Source organism: Epinephelus lanceolatus, chromosome 13 (assembly GCF_041903045.1).
Source record: "Epinephelus lanceolatus isolate andai-2023 chromosome 13, ASM4190304v1, whole genome shotgun sequence".
In the NCBI taxonomy this organism is placed as follows: domain Eukaryota; kingdom Metazoa; phylum Chordata; class Actinopteri; order Perciformes; family Serranidae; genus Epinephelus; species Epinephelus lanceolatus.
Window position 1 is genome coordinate 3,527,410 of NC_135746.1, and position 17,660 is coordinate 3,545,069.

General features: G+C 43.0%; 1 protein-coding gene across 4 annotated transcripts in view; it reads left to right on the top strand.

Annotated features, from left to right (window-relative positions):
- The window catches only part of LOC117270807 (MAM domain-containing glycosylphosphatidylinositol anchor protein 2), a 337,292-nt gene that overhangs the window by 288,190 nt on the left and 31,442 nt on the right, over nt 1-17,660 (top strand). For 2 of the 4 annotated variants that reach the window (XM_033648706.2, XM_033648709.2), the window contains exons 12-13: nt 636-813; nt 14,882-14,902. In XM_033648706.2, coding sequence (XP_033504597.1) covers nt 636-813; nt 14,882-14,902 — 199 coding nt within the window. The remainder of the gene's footprint in view (nt 1-635; nt 814-14,881; nt 14,903-17,660) is intronic. The other 2 variants (XM_078173655.1, XM_033648710.2) reach the window with 1 other exon arrangement.

The window sequence follows — 17,660 nt, forward strand, 5'->3', positions numbered from 1 at the left end:
ATCATTGTAAAACCCACTTAAATCAAAGTCAACAGAAACAAAATAAAACTCACAGGCACCATTTTGGTTCATCTTTCCACTGTTTCAACAACCACCAACTGTGGTTTGGTTGAAATAAACCATTAATTCACTCAGTTAGATTTGAAATTACTCTGGTTGTAAACACACTAAAATTACTGTTTACTTAAATGGAGTCTGGCGGGTTTGACGATAGTGATTTTGGGGCTGTTTCTGGTTCAACAAAAAGGATGAAACACTTTATCTTAACAGTGTCCGATTGTTTAGCCACTGGTGAAGAAAGGTAAAGAGTTGTGAGCCTCCGAGGAACTGTAGTTCTTAAGGTTGTGAATCCCTCAAGATAACATTACAGCACATCGTCAAAACAAAAGGTAATGGCGTCGCTTGACGCTAGCACTAATATAATGGACTGTTTTCCCCCTTGCTGACTTCATCCTCACCACGCCCTCTAGTCTGATGGATTTAAACCTATTGCTGAAAGTGTCCTATGGAGCAGACTGTGGTAGATGTCCCAAGTGCTTTGTTAAGGCCAATTATGTATAAAACGTCCCTGTAGGTACAGAACTTGTGAGCGTCTAGAGGTTTTAAATACTCTTGTGGTTCCTCTTTCCATCCAGATGGGGCTGCAGCGCTGGTGGGAGCAGGAGATCCCTGTGGACGGACCAATCAACAAAGGAGAGCTCATGACACACAACCTGACTGAGCTCATAAAGCCTGAATCCTACGAGGTGCGCCTCACCCCCATCACACGTTTCGGAGAGGGTGACTCCACTATCCGGATTGTCACGTACAGCGGTGAGTGCTGTGTACTAACTCTGATGTTTGGGTTTTTTTCTCTCAGTGATCAGTGTGCTGCTGCTGTATTTTAATGTTTCCATGTTTGGAAGACAGAAAGGAGAACATGGCGGGGAGACACAGGAGAGCCAGATTCACTTTAATCTGCTGCTCACACATGTGTTTGCACAGGTGGAGGAATTACAGCTACAGCTGGTAATGTTATCCTTCAGCTAACTCACAAATACTCTTAAATTATCTCCTGCACCGGTTTGTGCTGCCGCATAATGACACATGTTCATCAACACTGATAGATATTAAAAGTTGACTCTGGTATCAGCAATCATTACAATGATCACCATGATGATGTGTGATAGGTGTAATCGGACCAGTAGGAAGTGAACTCATTCAGTCATCAGGAGACAGCTTGAAATCAGCTTGCTTTGCTTCTTTGCCAGTTTGAGTAAATATTAATCAACTGACTAATCGTCTCATCCTCATGACCTTTATTGCTTGAGTCAGGTCTATTCTGGACTCGTGCACAGGCTGACTTGCTGTTACTGTGCATCAGAGATCATCATGACATTAGAGCCTCAGAGGTTCAGGTCACAAGACCAAACCGAGCTGGACAAACACGATTCATGCTTTGCTTTACTCAGTTTCCCCCAAAGCAGTGTACATCTGCTGTGTGATTCCTTTTCTTTGTTTTTCACACAACAAACAGCTTCTTTTGATTTTATATTGTCAATATTTTAAGAAGACCTTGGCCCGCAGAACCAGACAGGACCACAACATGTTAACTGCTGTCAGAAGAACAGGATTGGGCTCTTTACTCTAAAAATGTATGCTCTTTTATAAAGTAATAATATTATTTTACTTATTACTTCCTGCCAACAGTAATTTGTTACACTACTCGTTATATTACTTTTCCGTTACACCCCTTAAAATTTGTAATTGCGTATCTTCTCAAAATTCAGATCTGTGCCTCTGTGTGAGTGTCAGGGTAATCGCTGTTAAGTGTAGCTGAGGCTAGATAGCTTCTATTTACCTGGAAGTTTACCGTAGCCTGTGACAGGTATTTCCCCAAGGCTCTGCCTGAAAGATGGAGAGACACTTGTGGAGCAACATTTTATTCACCACATATCCAACCACAAGCTTCATTACTTCTTTGTATCCTACACACAGAGTTCACAAAATTCAGTTCAGTCAGGACCACTTAAGTCAAAGAAAACTTTATTTCCATTTGCAGTATTATATTTTGTGATATGGCTCTGTTCTGGGGCCTCTCTGTCTTTCCTCTGGCCTACGCAGAAAGCCTCTTCCACGTGCAAATAAGGAAAGCCTTAAGGCAGAGAGAGCAAACCTCCCTGCCCTTCCATGCGCCTACATGGAAAGCCTAAGGCAGGGAGAGCAGCAGCAAAGACAAATAGAAATGACACTGATAAGTCAGACACAGCATGAAAAGGAGGAGCTGGGGTGGAGGCAGGTTGCAGAGGAAGCAGCAACAGGTAGGCCAGAGCAGTTTAAATAGGGCGCCCTGAATGAGATTCACCAATTGGTTGCATAGAAAGGAATCATGTGATCTATCAGCTGACTCCCTTCATCAATCAGCTGCTCCATCAGTTCATTGACTGTATGAGTTCAGCTGATGTAGCTGGGATGTGAGCTGAGCTTGACATCGTGTCCTGCCTGAACTAACGCTATGCTCAATTTTTGGTTGTTTAGCCAGTGCAGGGCTACAGCCACCCTCTGCAGCCGAGGAGGGTTCACTTTTGGAGGGGTGTATTTCCTGGAGCTTCATGTTGTTGTGTTGTTGGTCGTAGTAGCCGAGGTGTTTCAGACTGAAGGTTTGAGGACATGTTTTTCGCAGTGGAAAGACTTTTAGTCCGACTACCTGTAGCAGCAGTGTTCTTGTTGTCTTTCCTCCTGACAGAATCAAAGAAATGGGAATATTTCCAGCTGCTACAGTAAGAGTTTCCAACTAGTTACGATTACTAAAATGAGTCCGCTGATGTGATTGTTGTATTTCAAGTCAGTAGTGACGTGATAACAAAAGTAACAATGTAGCGAGGTGTAACTGTAATATTATTACTGGTATTTCATTAGTAATTAGTTACACTACTCATTACTGGAAAAAATGATATTATTACTGTAACCTGTTACTGCCCGACACTGTAGAAGAACATCATGAGGATAATGTGTACTGTGTGGCAGACCTGCCTGGAAGTTGCTTGAAAACGAAGCACATTCTTCAGTCTGTTGGACGACACACTGTTTGAAATACAAACACAGCATTAGTATCCACAGTGGGCTCAGCAGTGCCAGTGAACAGATGCACAGGTACTTGAGATGTGCATTTTCAGAAACAAACTGGCTGACTGTTTTCTGTCTATCACTGACAGCTTCAGTCTTCCTGAGTTGTGCTGCTGCAGTTGTGAATTATTCAGTTTCACTGCAGCTCATCATGGCTGGTGGAAAGAGAATTGGGAAGGAGAGGGAAGAGAGACGGACAAACTTTCTGTGCTGTTATTTTTGTGTTAGCCTGTGATACTGTGTGGTCTCTGCTAAACCTTGAATTGAATTCAGCTGAATTTAATCAAATAGAATCCAATCAAAGTCAAGAGAATTGAGGCTAATTAAGACAGAGAGAAGCACAGAAGGAGAGATGGAGGCAGCCAAGTTGGGAGTGAGGAAAAAAAAGAAGATACTGAGGAACAAAGAAAAAAAAAAAAGAAGAAGAAGAAGACAGCCAATGCTGATGTGCGAATCGGCTGCCCAACGAGAGACCGGACTAATTATCACTCTAGGGCTGCTCTGTTCTCCCACGCACAGCATAGCGTCACTGTAGCAGCCTCATGCAGGTCTGAGCAGAATCCAGTCTGCTCACAGAACGTTGTCCCGGAAGACGCCCTGACTGACTTGTGAAATACGGTCCAGCGTCATATCCATTATCGCTTCCTCTTCACTTTCACTGGGGAACAGGAAACTGTGGGGCATCTTTACTGTAAACAAGCTGTAGGTTTTACACGTTTATGGTGAAGTGAAATATATGTATGTGATTTTTAAACTGTGTTATATGCAGTTTTGATTAATCAGTATGTTAGATTCAGGTCAGATTCTGTCTCTGATTATATAAATGAATGTGATGTATTCTTGGAAGAAAGGGAAATGTTCTTTTAGGGTACTTGTACTTGACGTAAGCCACCTATATTTAGCACTTTCATTACTAACAGGCTAATCTCTCAAGACAGATCCTGCAATTTACATTGTAGAATCTGTCAGCAGCCCTGTGTGAAAGACGAGGGGGGGGGGGGGGGAGGGCGGGGCTTTGAGTTTGAATATGCTGCGCTTTAGCCAATCACAATGGAGGGGGCGTGGCCAAGACGTGCAGGTGTCCCCAGGAAATGTGTACCTACAGAAACAGCAAGCTCCACGTCCATAGCGACCACTCCACCCAAAACGCCATCTCGTCAACGTGAAAAAACTATTTTTTCCAGCGGATGTCTGAGTTACAACATGATTGAGCTAACTGGAGTAGTTTCATGTAGTATCCGACAACGGGAGGCTTTTAACAGATGACGTCCTGATGTTAGCTTTGCTAACTGTCCCTGTCAGCTGCAGCCACTGATGCTTTCTAGACATCGTGATTTCCCATAACTGAATAAATACCACACATAGCAACACAAAACTGCTTTGCTAGCTCAATCATGTTGTAACTAAGATATCTGCTGGAAAAAATATTTTATTCACGGACCGTTTATTGAGTTATTACCTTATTTTTATACAGTCTATGGTTATTACAGACACGGCTAACGGCTAACGTAAACAGCTAACGGTTAGCCCAGCTAATCTACAATAACCATGTTATTAATTACAAAACGTGCACACAGAAATAGTAACATTTGTTCAATCATTGTGTTTATAGACTTAACAAACATCAGATTAGTCTACACGGTGATATAGTGACGTGAAAAATGTGATATATAGCTAAACTCTGCTGGTTTTCTACCCGAAGTATTTGTAAACAACACGGCGATTCCCTGGGGGCACTGCCGGAAGTGAAGGGCGTGAGCGATCGCCGAGGCCCCTGCACTTCCGTTAGTCGAAAAACTCCGGGCTGTGCCTCCAGAGGTAAAGGAAGGAGAAAAAAAAGGGTTTTTTTTATTTGTTTGTTTTTTACCGATGGATTTCCAGATTGCTAACAGGCAAACTCCTGTTGAGGTCAAAGACACTGACATCAAAGATCTGACAATTAGGGGTGTCAGCAGTTAACTGCTAATCGGTTAACCACCAACAATACTTTAGATGCACGTTCGTCAGTAAGTTAATACGCACAAACACCGCTAATGGCTCCATTAATTTGCGTCTAAGGTAAGATTGAAGCGCTAAACAAAGCTAGGTGTGGAAACATTTCCTCCTGAAAGGCACTGAAGTCAAATGTAAATTGTGTGCTGCTACGCTTTAGTTTCTGAGTATTAGCACTACACTGTACCACAATATGAACAAAGCTAATAAGGTTTTCATGCTACACCGGTTAGCTAGTGGCACCACTTATTTGAGGATTACAGCTAATAACACCGTCCTGACTCATGGTGGGCAGGATGACGTTGCTGCAGAAACATGGTACCCACCCTCCCGTCTCTACCCAGGTCGCCCCGGTGAGTAAGCGGGTTAATTGTGAGCATTGTAAGCATTGTTAACAGTGTTAGCACAGTTAGTGGCGCTAATATAGTTAACAATGCTGCTAAAGGGGTTTTGCAGTTCACAATTTAGCTGCAGAAGCTGAAAACAGAGCGACGGCACTGCAGCTTGGTGTGACTCGTGTCAAGTGCCGCCCCTGGCACACACTGGATGCATCACGCTGCAGCTCGGCAACAGATGACCACACAAAGTTATTGCTACTTTTACTTAAAGATCTGTACCTCTTCCACCTCTGCATTACCCTAAAATCATATACGGACACCCTTTACAAAAGTTGATCTCTGCCAATCTGCAGAGCTATGACTCGCTAGGTAATATCTTTTTGGCCATGGTCTTTATAATGTCGGGACTGTGGGTCATTTAGCTTGGGATATTTCCGACCTCGACAAGTCTCTCCTCATCCATTCTTCATCACACACAGCATTCTCTTTGCTGATATGTAAAAGAGGAGAGTGAGTGGGGGGAAAATGCATTTAATTCAGGGGTGGCGAGGCTGGAAATAGGACAGTAGCATGAGGGGCGGTGCGTACAGGAGTGCCGACCCTGCCACTGTTGTGGGGTTGTACATTGAAAATAGTAGAGGCGTATTTTTTGACACCATTTGCCGTCGATGTGTTTTGGCCTTTACTCACTGTCAGCACCTGGGGGGAGACTGAAGGGTGTCCACCATGTTTTTGCAGGAAATAGTGGGACAGCACCAGACGCACCAGACTAACAAGGAAGTGCATCCTGTCTCACATCATTTTGCGTTTATCTTAAAAATGAACCGAAAACAAAATGACAGTACATTTGCAAGCTGTGGAGAAAATGTTAACATATAGTTTACCTTATAACTGTGGCATATCTTGAATGTTGAACCAGACACATGGAGTGACTCACCACTGTGCATTTAAAGTCATTTAATACCCGTCTTTGATTTTTTTCATCACTCTTGCTTCACAGCGAGAAGGTGGCGAGGTTGAATTCACCTTTAGCCCCGCTTCTTACAGCGTGGAGTTTGCACATTTTCACCATGTTTGCTTTGATTTCTTCTCACAAATCAAAAAGAAGAGTTAGAAGTCTCCAAGCTTCCCTCAGGTGTCAGTGTGAGTGTGTTTGTCTGTCTGTGTTTGTCCATCTATGTGTGTATTTATGTGTACAGAGCATGGTGCTTCCTGCCTTTCACTACAGTGTGTAGTCTCTGCCTCCCTGTGACCCTCACAATGAATGTGTCTGTACATAAACCAAAGAAATATGTTTGCCAGTTTGTTAGCTGTTAGGATAAACATTGCCGTCCTAGTTTTAACATAAGGCCTCTAAAATCTAAGTATGAGTGAGTTTGCTCGTCATTGCCCAATAGGCCAAGCGATCATTTTGATGCACATAAAGCCGATGGTAGCAGCTTTTCTGCGAGCTGGCAAGAAAACACAAAAGCGGTTATAGTGTCCCCAGCTGTAGGATGAAGGATGGTGGTGTCACCAAGCTCCAAAGACGTGCTTTTAAATTTTGCTGCAGTGACAAACTCGGCATCTGTTTGGTGTTCCTCATAGCACTCCTCTCTCTTTCTCTCCCTCTCTGGTTTCCTCCAAGGCGCAGGATTTAATGTTTAAGCCTCCTGTCAACCCTCACAGTGGCTCGGTAAAACACCACTGCTGTTTCTTAATTTTGCATTTTTATGCAGCTCTTGGTGACATATACAGTAAGATGCCTGTCTTAAAGTCAAAACCCACTAAATCTTACATTAAATACCGTCTCCTGCTCCAGATGATTTCAAACCCCTGCTGTAGCCCAGGTGTTATTATTCGGCCAGTGGTTGTTCATTGTAATCTCTATCTGAGCTTTTGTCCAATCATGGTCGCAGTTTCTGAAGTTTCAGGGTTTTTTTAATACTCGGGCCACAAGCTTGCAGCAAAGGGTTGCTGAGGGTGGGTAATATTTCCTCAAAATATCCTGTTATTCGAGGGTATTTCTTCTCTCTCAAGACAAAATGCTAGAATACTGAAAATTATGTATTCATTGCAGAAATGTTGACCCAGTTGTGAAGGCGTTTTAGTCTGTAAACCACAGTGTAGCTGCTGTCTTATCATTACGTTGTTTTGTACATGTTCTGGAGTACATGTGTTTAAAGGATATTTTAATTTAAACGAGCAGTGTGTTGGATTAAGTGGCGTGATTGCAACCAGCTGAATCTTCTCCCATGTGTCAAGCATCAACTCCCGTTAGTATTCCTACAGCATTCATTGCTCAGGAGGTTTTTACCAAGAGCCAAGTTATCCACAGAGGTGAATAAATCTGGAACAACACTGAATAAAGTAGATTCACAATACAAATCAGTGTTTTTCCTCCACTGTTCTTCTCGCTGTGGAGTTGCTGCTGACTGCAGTGGCTAACGTGAATGGCTCTCTCTAGAGCCAGTGTTTGGTTTGTCTGTTCTGGGTTACTGTAGAAACGTAGCGGTGCAACATGGCGAACTCATTGACCAGGACTCACACCCTTTGTAGATATAAATGTCTCATTCTAAGTTAATGAAAACACAGCAGCTCTTGTTTGTAGTCGATGAGTTTACATATCACCTTGGGTTCGTCCTTCACCTTCTCAAAATGATCCCACACTTTGGATTTCCTGCCCGACATGTTATTAACTAGCCTGTGGAATAACCGCAGGTACCAGCCCTGGAAATTAACCTGACGAGGACACTTCCTGTGTCTGTCCTTTCAAAGTAAATTCACACATGGTCCAGTCATATAGGTTTGGATTTATTTTGATAAGGCGCAGCTCCTGATAGAGTTTCATGTTTTGTTTTTCTGCGACTAAGCGACCAATGAAATCTTGGCGACTAATGTCCTTTCTGGTCAACCCCACATATAATACTGATAATAAGAAAGAAAAAGAATACATACAATTTAAAGGAATACGTAAGTAACACTAATGGGAAGCAACATAAATGTATAAAAACCTCTAATAATAATAATAATAATAATAATGGAGCTGCCCTTTAAATAACAGAATATACTGATGTTACCATAAATGATATGATTTGTGCACTTCTCCTGGTTTCTATCATATTAAATGTTTGCATTGGCACAGTCTCCTTTTTGCTTTTTGCATATTTTACCCAGAGCGCATTGCTGTTCTCCACATCTTTTTCGTCTCAGTCCTTGACTTACTATTAAAACCACAGCAGAGCTAATTCATGTGGAAGTCCATTAAGGACTCACTTGCTTGCATCAATGTGTCATCCGCACACTGATGCAAGAGCAGGATAACACATAGGAGGTGACTGGACATGGGCTGGCTGTGTTTGGGTGTGTCCACTGGTCTGTATGTGTTACTGCAGGACCAGTGCAGAGCAGTTACATCATCTGTTAGGGAGCAACAATCTGACTGAAGGAAACAATAGTGTGATGTCGCTCGTGTTATTTCTGTCTTGGAGACATGAAGGGGAAGACTGCTGAATTACATTTTGCCCACGCTGTTATTATTCCAGCTGATGGTTGGAGCTGTGAAGCCGTCACAGGGCTTTCTCAGAACGTCATGGCACCCACCCAGACCCCCTAAACATGATGGATGGGAGTCTTGGAGAGTGTGAATTATATGAGGTCAGTGAAAAAAAAAGAGAAGAAGCTGGGCCGCTGCTGTGTATGAGGACACTTGGCTGCAGCCACAGAATTGTTTGCTGCTTTGTAATACAGCCGCAGGCGAGTGGGCAGGGAATCCAGCCAAGATGAAGTCAGTGTTTGTATCCGGAACGGCCTCTACGGACTGCTGTCCTTTGGCGGTCAATGAGCTCACTTTGTGTTTCAATCAAAATTAGGCAATTTGGATGGAAGGCAGTCATGCGTCAGGCAACAGTTTGTTTTGTCCTCTGAGTTAGAAAAGTAGAAACCAGACATGCACCTAATGCTGGGGTTAAGGACATGGCCTGTCTTTATGGTTGAACAGGTACTGTATGATACCTATTTTTGGTACTTTATGTTCTCTGTAATAACAAAACGAGTGACGTAGAAGACTAAAAGCAATTCTGCTCCTCTGCTCTTTTCTAATCACACATAGAGCTAATCTTCTGTCTCTGTCTGTCTGTCTGTCCACTTGTGTGTGCGTGTGTGTGTCTGGCAGTGATACTTGGCTATTACTAAAATTGATCTAGAAAACAAACAGACCAGGCCCCAAAATTATTGCAGCAGATCCTTAGACTGTAACTGTGATGTCATCTATTGGTTTGTGGACTCCATTCTGAGGCCTCGAGTTCGGTATGTTGGCCATCGCCATCTTGACCTTTTGGAGCCAGAAGTGACCATATTTTGGTGAGAAGGTGGAGCTGTGTGAAGGAGCGGGAGTTGGATCTGACTGAGAAGCTGAGGACACTATTGGCAGACAGCCTGACCCTCATTATACATAGCTTTAAGCCTTAATAAAACATAAACCGGTGAGTTATATAAAAACTCACTCCCTTGCAGTTGACATGAATGTTGAAATTAGCTTTAGAGACCAGGCTGTAAACATGTTTGTTTCTGGCGTAAAGTTGGACATTTTAAAATCTAGGTTTGTGAGGATTTACTGGCTCCTTGAGTCAGCTTCAGGTGGTTGTTCAGAAATGCAGTTTTTGACATTTGCATGTTGGCTTTGTTTTTCAGCCCCAGAGGTTGTCAGTTGGGCAGATCGATGCTGTAGGGATAGTTTTGGCTCGCTGGGGAGCCAATGGAGCGGCTGAGAAGCTCCATAGCTGGCTTCCTGGTTTTGGGATGCTCCTGCTTCTGGTCTGATGCTGAACCCAGTGCCTCTGTAGAGGTTTATTGCGGGTATCAGAGCTCCATGGCTGATTTCTAGGCTTCAGGGTGCTTTGCGGAACTTCCGCCTCTTGTCAAATCCTAGTGTTCTCACCCAGATATGCCCAGGTAACACAGTTTGACACTGATGGATTTAATGAATGGGTACTTGATGGTATTGACGCAATTTAGTCAGTATGCTTAAAAGTATGCTTAGAGTTTTGTACCCAATTGAGGCTTGGGTAGTATCTTTTTTTAATATACATAATCTCTTACTGAAATTTCATGTTATATGACTGTATTTATGTGCAGTGTTACCAAGCACCCCAGCCTGACTCCAACCATACAATACAGGTTTAACCTTCGCTGACATAACGACCTTAAAGGGATAGTGCACCCAAAAATGAAAATTCAGCCATTATCTACTCACCCATATGCCGAGGGAGGCCCTGGTGAAGTTTTAGAGTCCTCACATCACTTGCAGAGATCCAAGGGGAGAGGAGGTAGCAACACAACTCCACCTAATGGAGGCTGACGGTGCCCCAGATTCAAACATCCAAAAACACATAATTGAAACCACAAAATATCTCCATACTGCTCGTCCGTAGTGATCCAAGTGTCCTGAAGCCCCGACATAAAAAGTTGTTTGGAAAAACCTCATTTGAACTCTGTTTTTAGCCTCACTGTAGTGAGCTTGGTATACACAGAGGCAGTCAGAGCTACAGGCTACAATGAGGCTAAAAACAGAGTTCAAATGAGGTTTTTCCAAACAACTTTTTATGTCGGGGCTTCAGGACACTTGGATCACTACGGACGAGCAGTATGGAGATATTTTGTGGTTTCAATTATGTGTTTTTGGACGTTTGAATCTGGGGCGCCGTCAGCCTCCATTAGGTGGAGTTGTGTTGCTACCTCCTCTCCCCTTGGATCTCCGCAAGTGATGTGAGGACTCGAAAACTTCACCTGAGCCTCCCTCGGCATATGGGTGAGTAGATAATGGTTGAATTTTCATTTTTGGGTGCACTATCCCTTCAGTTGCTTTGTTGATTTATCAAAAAGCACACTTCAATTAAACCTAACAGAAACAAAATAAAATTCACCAAAACTGTCTTAGTTAGTCTTGTTAGTCAGTTAGTTAGACAGTCCACTGCTGCAACAATCACAAATTCTGGATTGGTTGAAACAGAGTTAAGTGAGTTAAGCCCAGTTCAGATCAAAGATTCGCGACGAGACAAAACCGTTTAAGAACATTGCAGAGAAAAGTTGCAGCAGTGTGAACTCAAGCAGGCTGATGGTGTCACCTGCAACTCAGCTGGTCAAATCACCGGCGGCAGGTTTTAGAACGGAAAGCACGTCGCCCGTTTGTACAGCCAGTCAGCTTGTAGTGAAGTACGCTGGTTGAGTCAAAATGACCGCAGACGACGTGTTTGCTTGCTGTGGCAGGTGCTCGTCTCCGAAGAGCCCTCTGTTTCCGTCCTCACGGTGTGCCGGTGTTGGACGGTGGGTCGCTGCTGCTGCTCACTGTATGTGCCTATGCCTGCACACACACACATTCTCATTGACTGATTAACTGATGCTGCTTCCTTACATTGTCATGGTGTATTGATTATGAATACAGCCCATCTGATGCTCGTTTTGTTTCTGTTTTTCACCACTTCATCACTACTGCAAATGCAGCTGTAGCCAGTATCTCACTATCACTATCCTCATTCATATTTTAAGAAGCTGCAAATTATATTCAGACACAAAATAAACCTGAAAACAGTACAGAGAGTTGTTGCATAGAGATGATACACTGTCTCATCTGGTTGCATTGGTGTGAACCAGCAGGTTTAGTAGTTGCCTATTTCAACTCTCATTGTATTTGGTCTGAACTTGGCTTTAGATGTGAAAATATACAGTTTTTCCCAAGTGTTAACAGTCCTGTAACGTTCTCCCTACCACTTCATGTCTCTCAGCTTAGCGGCCTGTTTCTACAGTAGAGACTGACCTCTGGTGGCGCGTGATGTGTACTACATACAATACATCCTTAATACAGTATATATACCTACAGTTTTGACGGTGCTGAAAATCATACCACTGAGATTCCTAAATACCCTGGTATACCGTTATACCATGATACTGCCCAAACCTATACCCAACCCTACCTTAAAACATTTTCAAAGAGCTGCCTTGAAATCTAACTCCACTTCACACCATGATCACTGGGACTGTTTATCTTAAGAACCATCAAAATTACATTTCATCCTCGATCATTATTTGAAGCTTTTGTAGCCGGAAGGGAAAGCAGAGTGCTGCAATATTAAGAAAGAAGCAAGAGATATTTTTTAAAGCCTTTGCAGCTTGCTTGCGGGCTTTTCGCACCTATGCTTTAATAACGTAGTGCATTTTGAGTGTGAGGTCCACTCAGGAGCTGGAGAAGTATTTGAAGACAAGGCTGTAAAATTTCTGACAAGAGTGCTTCATTTTAAATAGTTGAAACCTCAATCTGAATTTATTTTGGTCCATGTTTGTTTTCCCATATCCAGTGCGGTCATCTAAATTGGAAGTTAAATTATCTGTTTGTGTGTGTGTGTGTTTTGGAGAGTGTGTGTGCATGCACAGCAGTAGTAAAGTAGCCTCTGGGCCTGCTCTGTGCTCAGCTTGATATCCTCAGTGGGGGTAGAGACATTGCTCGAGCAGACACATTCATCTGGACTAAGGCACCGAGAGTCAGCCTGGGGAGGCTGCAGGTAAAAAAAAAAAACTGACAAGGAAACATATTTTCATAACCACAGTCTTGGAAGAAAGAAGAGGGCAGCAGGAAGGATTGGGGAGGAGGGCGAGGAGAGCTGCAGGAAATGGGAGAGGGAAAGAACCGGAGAGCAGGAGGAGGGGGCTGAAAGAATAGAGTTTTGTCAGAAAACTCAGCATCCGTTTCACCGGCCTCAGGCTGTAAGTTGTCATTTAAAACATTTTCTCTGCAACAGCCCGGATGATTTCCTCCCTCTCTGCAGAGACTTTCATTGCAGCAGTGCCACTCTGTGCAGATGCATTCAGTAAGGAGTGTTGGGATGCAGGTATTTTCACAATCAGTAACATAGTAAGATTATTAAAGCTTTTATATGATGAGGGTGTACAGGCTGTTCTCAGCACACTCGTGGCGAGGCTCCAGCTGCAGTGTTGCAGTTCACTGAATGTTTTATAAGATTCAATTGGAAATGCAATGGTTTGTTCTCTCTCTCTGTCTTTCCCCTCTCTCTCTCTCTCTCTCTCTCTCTGTGTGCCTTTGTGCTTGTTTCTCCACACTGCAAGTGAGCACACATTTCCATGAACGGCGCAGCCATAAACAGAAATCACTACTTGAGTTTCTGCTTTTCAAAAGACCGATTCCACCGTCCCCGCAGTACTTCCCCGCTCTTCAGTACATGTTTTCCTTTGTAGGAATGATTTGTTATTACTCACTTTAATTGGTTGGATTAAAATCAATCCCCCCCTCCCAACCAACAGAGAGGTTTCATAAATCAGGCAGCGACGTAGTTTTGTGGTAAAGCTGATGTATCGCATCTATTCAGCCGGTCAGCAATCGATCATGAAAATGCCCATGAATCTTCTTGACAGGTTAAATGGTATTTACTCCGCAAAAAGTGAAGTGCCGACTAACTGGCTCGTTGCAACTCTGTGTGATACCCTTGACCTTTCTGTGTTTGCCGCGGCGGTAGCCTCTTAAATTATCAATGAGGGAAGCATTGAACCGCGCTGAGGTGGACAGAATGCGAAAGAAGCCTCGCGTGTGTTTCAATGGACTCCAGTTATCAGTGTTTGATCTCAAAGTTGCCATAATGGCGGCGCTGAAAACACGGTAAGAATCAAGGATGTTACAGGAAAGTGATTAGCAGACACACTTGTGATTATTACTCATTTCATTTTTATGATTTATTGGCTTCTAAATGGAAGTATAAAATAGGCTTAGTGCTCTAAATGGAAGTCACCTTGAACAAGAACATCAGCAACGCCGGTAAATGGCAATAATGATAAGCAGTTGCGCTATAAGCTTATTAATGCGGTCAGGCCGGTCTTCCTAATCCCTCTGTCTTTTACATTTGATAACAGGCAGAGAACGACTGCTGTCACCTTTTCCACTTTAAATCCCAGACATCTCTCTTTCTGTCTGCTCAATAATAATTGCATTGTGCGTGCCAGTGGATTGCTTCCTGTTTAGCTACGTGTTTATTCGTGCACTGTGTAAGCAATAGAGCTCAGCGAAGATGGAGCTCACACACTCTAATATACTTCGTGTTTTAATATCACAGGACAATATTCCCAGCCTTCCCATGGGCCTCTTTCATTTAGTTTTATGACAGTAAGACACCGAGCAAAGTGTGCAAGCTCTAAGTTTTATACATGTAGACTTTTATTAGCTCTGTGCCTAAACAGTAGATGACAGCAGGACAAAAGGTTAATAGCAGCAGCTACTGTGTGCATGCTTGTATTCTGTGTAACTCCTTGTAGAGCACATTATGTCAGCCAAACATTTTTAAAGTGCGACAGTTTGAGTGCTTGTACGGCTGTGTGAGCATTTCCTTTTAAGAGGCGTTTCACGTATTGACAGACGGCTTAGATATTCTGTACTAATGACTGTCCCTGGCCTTTCTCTTTCACAGCTCCCATCAACCCTCACCTGAGTAAGTAATGTGCACCTCACTTAGCATGTCTCGCCAGAGAGCGAGCTCCTCCTGTCTGTCTGAGCAGCACAGTCTGTGAGAACAGTGGGGAGACTCAGAGTAACTGCACGTCCCGTGGAGATCTGACTCTCAACATGTCACACTGCACTGGAAGATCCTTCTAAGTATTCTTAAGTAGGACTAAATGAAGTATGACAAATGAGCTTTCCTTTAGGAACTCTGGGTAAACCTGCACCAGGCATTCTGACATGTTGGGAGCTTTAAAGGGATAGTTAGGAGTTTTTGAAGTGGGGTTGTTTGGGGTACGTATTCATAGTCAGTGTATTAACTGCAGTAGAAGTTAGTCAGCACGCCCCCTGTTTGGAGAAGCAGGCCGGAGTCTGACACAGAAGCTAAGCAATGTGCTGCTGCAAAACCTATTTTAGCCACATTTTGGGTTTACTTGACCTTATACTTCATTCTGCTACACTAAGGCCTGTTGTCCTTGTGTGTGGACACTTGTTGTGCCATCTAGTGGTAGTAAGAGCACAATACACTAATCCAAGTAAAAAACAAGATGGCAGCCATCTCTGCCAAGTCAGTCTGCAGCCGATCCCGACACAAAAGTGGACAAGGTCCAAAACCTGATCAGATTTTATGGTTAAAACTTGATTATCTATGATTATTAATGTCTATAGTTTGATATGGCAACACATTTGACCAATTTTAGCAACAGTAACAAGATAAGCAGCTGTTAGAAAGTACTACTTTGAAGACATTGGACCTTTTTTATCGTCTTATTTGAGGACATTGGAACTTACTGATCATCAGGTCTTACTGATCCAAAATAGCTAGGTGAAATAAAAGATGCAAACCAAACAAAAGTTCAGGTCTCAGGAGGATATTGAGAGTATTTTCATTGATTCGCATTTCCGTCAGACAACCCACTCTGATAGGGAAGCCATTAAAGGCTTAAGTTTCACATCTACGCTCTTGTCAAAGCCAGACTCCATTGACAAAAACAGTCAATTTTAGCTCAATGAACACAAGAGCTGCTGCTCCACCACTGCTTCGATCAGTTAGATATTTTGTGTTATTGTGTGACTTTGGTGAATCCAGATGAACTCTTTTAAAACACCAAAGTCACACAATAACACAAACAAAATAACTGATTGAAGCAGCAGTAGACCAGCAGCTCCTGTGTTGAGCAATGTTAAATCACTGTGTTTTTCAATGGAGTTTGGCTCTGAAGAGAGAGACATAACGGCTTAATTTTCCCATTGGAAATCGCCATCTGAATTTAGGGTAAAGCAATGAAAATATTCTACATATAGCATACACTTAAACGGATATTGATTTTTTTTAGGGTGGGACTTTTTTTTAAGTGGCTAAAATAAATTGTGGTGCAGCCCCCTCCACAGCATTAGATTGCTTAGCTTCCGTGTTGGACTCCGGCCCGCTTCTCTAAAGTGGGGACATGCAGACTGACATCTACCGTGTGTAATATACTGTCTATGGATAAGTACCCCATAAAACCCCACTTCAAAAAATCTGAACTATCACTATCCGTTTAAATCTTCACAGGACATTGTGCATGTAGGATGGACTGTATTTGCATGTGTTCGTGTGTGTGTGTGCTTGTACATGCTACACAGTGAGGACCAAAACACATATTTTAGCAACAGAGTGAGGACATTCATGCAAAATGAGGACATTCTGGCTGGTCCTCACTTTTCCAAAGGCCTGTTTGAGGGTTAAGACTTCGTTTTAGGGTTCAAGTTAGAATTAGGTTGAGGTTAGGGTTAGGCATTTAGTTGTGATGGTTGCACTTAGGGAATGTATTATGTCAATGAGGGTCCTCACAAAAATAGAAGTACAAGAATATATGTGTGTGTGCATGGGAACATTTGCACGCTCTGTGCTTTGTGAGGATTACTTATGCATGCATCTGTGCCGTGTGTTTACATTCTTTAATGCTTAGTCCCATTTATGACACATTTCATTGTGGAAACTTTACAAATTCACATTATTCATGCCTTGAGAATCCACACTTAATCATTGTTTGCCGTGCTGCAGTGTGCTGTTGTGAATTGTGGTTTATTTATTTATATAGGTATATATTTTTGGTGGGTGTTCACACAAACATTGCCAACATAATAACAAACATCCTAATCACCAACATCATTATCCAAATCCCCGAAGGAAACTATCTTACCTGCACGCCTCCTCATCCTCCCTCCTTCCTCTGCCTCTCCTCCAAATCCTCCCTATCTCTCCCGGGCGCAGAAAGCAAAAGCATTTAGTTTAGCTCACAGTGGATGGGGGGCGTTGGTGTCTAGCCCCCGGAGCTAGACCTCCATTTAAATCTGCATGCCTATGAGGAGAAGAGTCAAGAGTGCCTGCAACCCAGCCCCTTCCTCCACTCTCCCACTCCACCACTTCTTTTTCTCCTGCTCTCACTTTCTATCTCTTTCTCTGCCTCGCAGCATCACTGCCCTCTTCCTTCCTTTGCTCCATCCACCCACGCTCTTCCTCAGTCTATGTTACCTCCATTACCTGAGTAAAAGCTGCCGTTTCTGCTCCTCTCAAGGTCACCACTCCAAACTGCTCCCAGCTACGTTTTAATAAATCAATGAATATTTATCAGAACACATGCCTGTATCCTGAATCCAAATGCTCCTTTTTACTATCTCTTTCAGGACACTGCTCAGCAGCAGCGTGTCCTCTGGTTAGGTTTTGCTTTGTTTTTCACGTGGATTAGAATTGAGGTTCTGACACT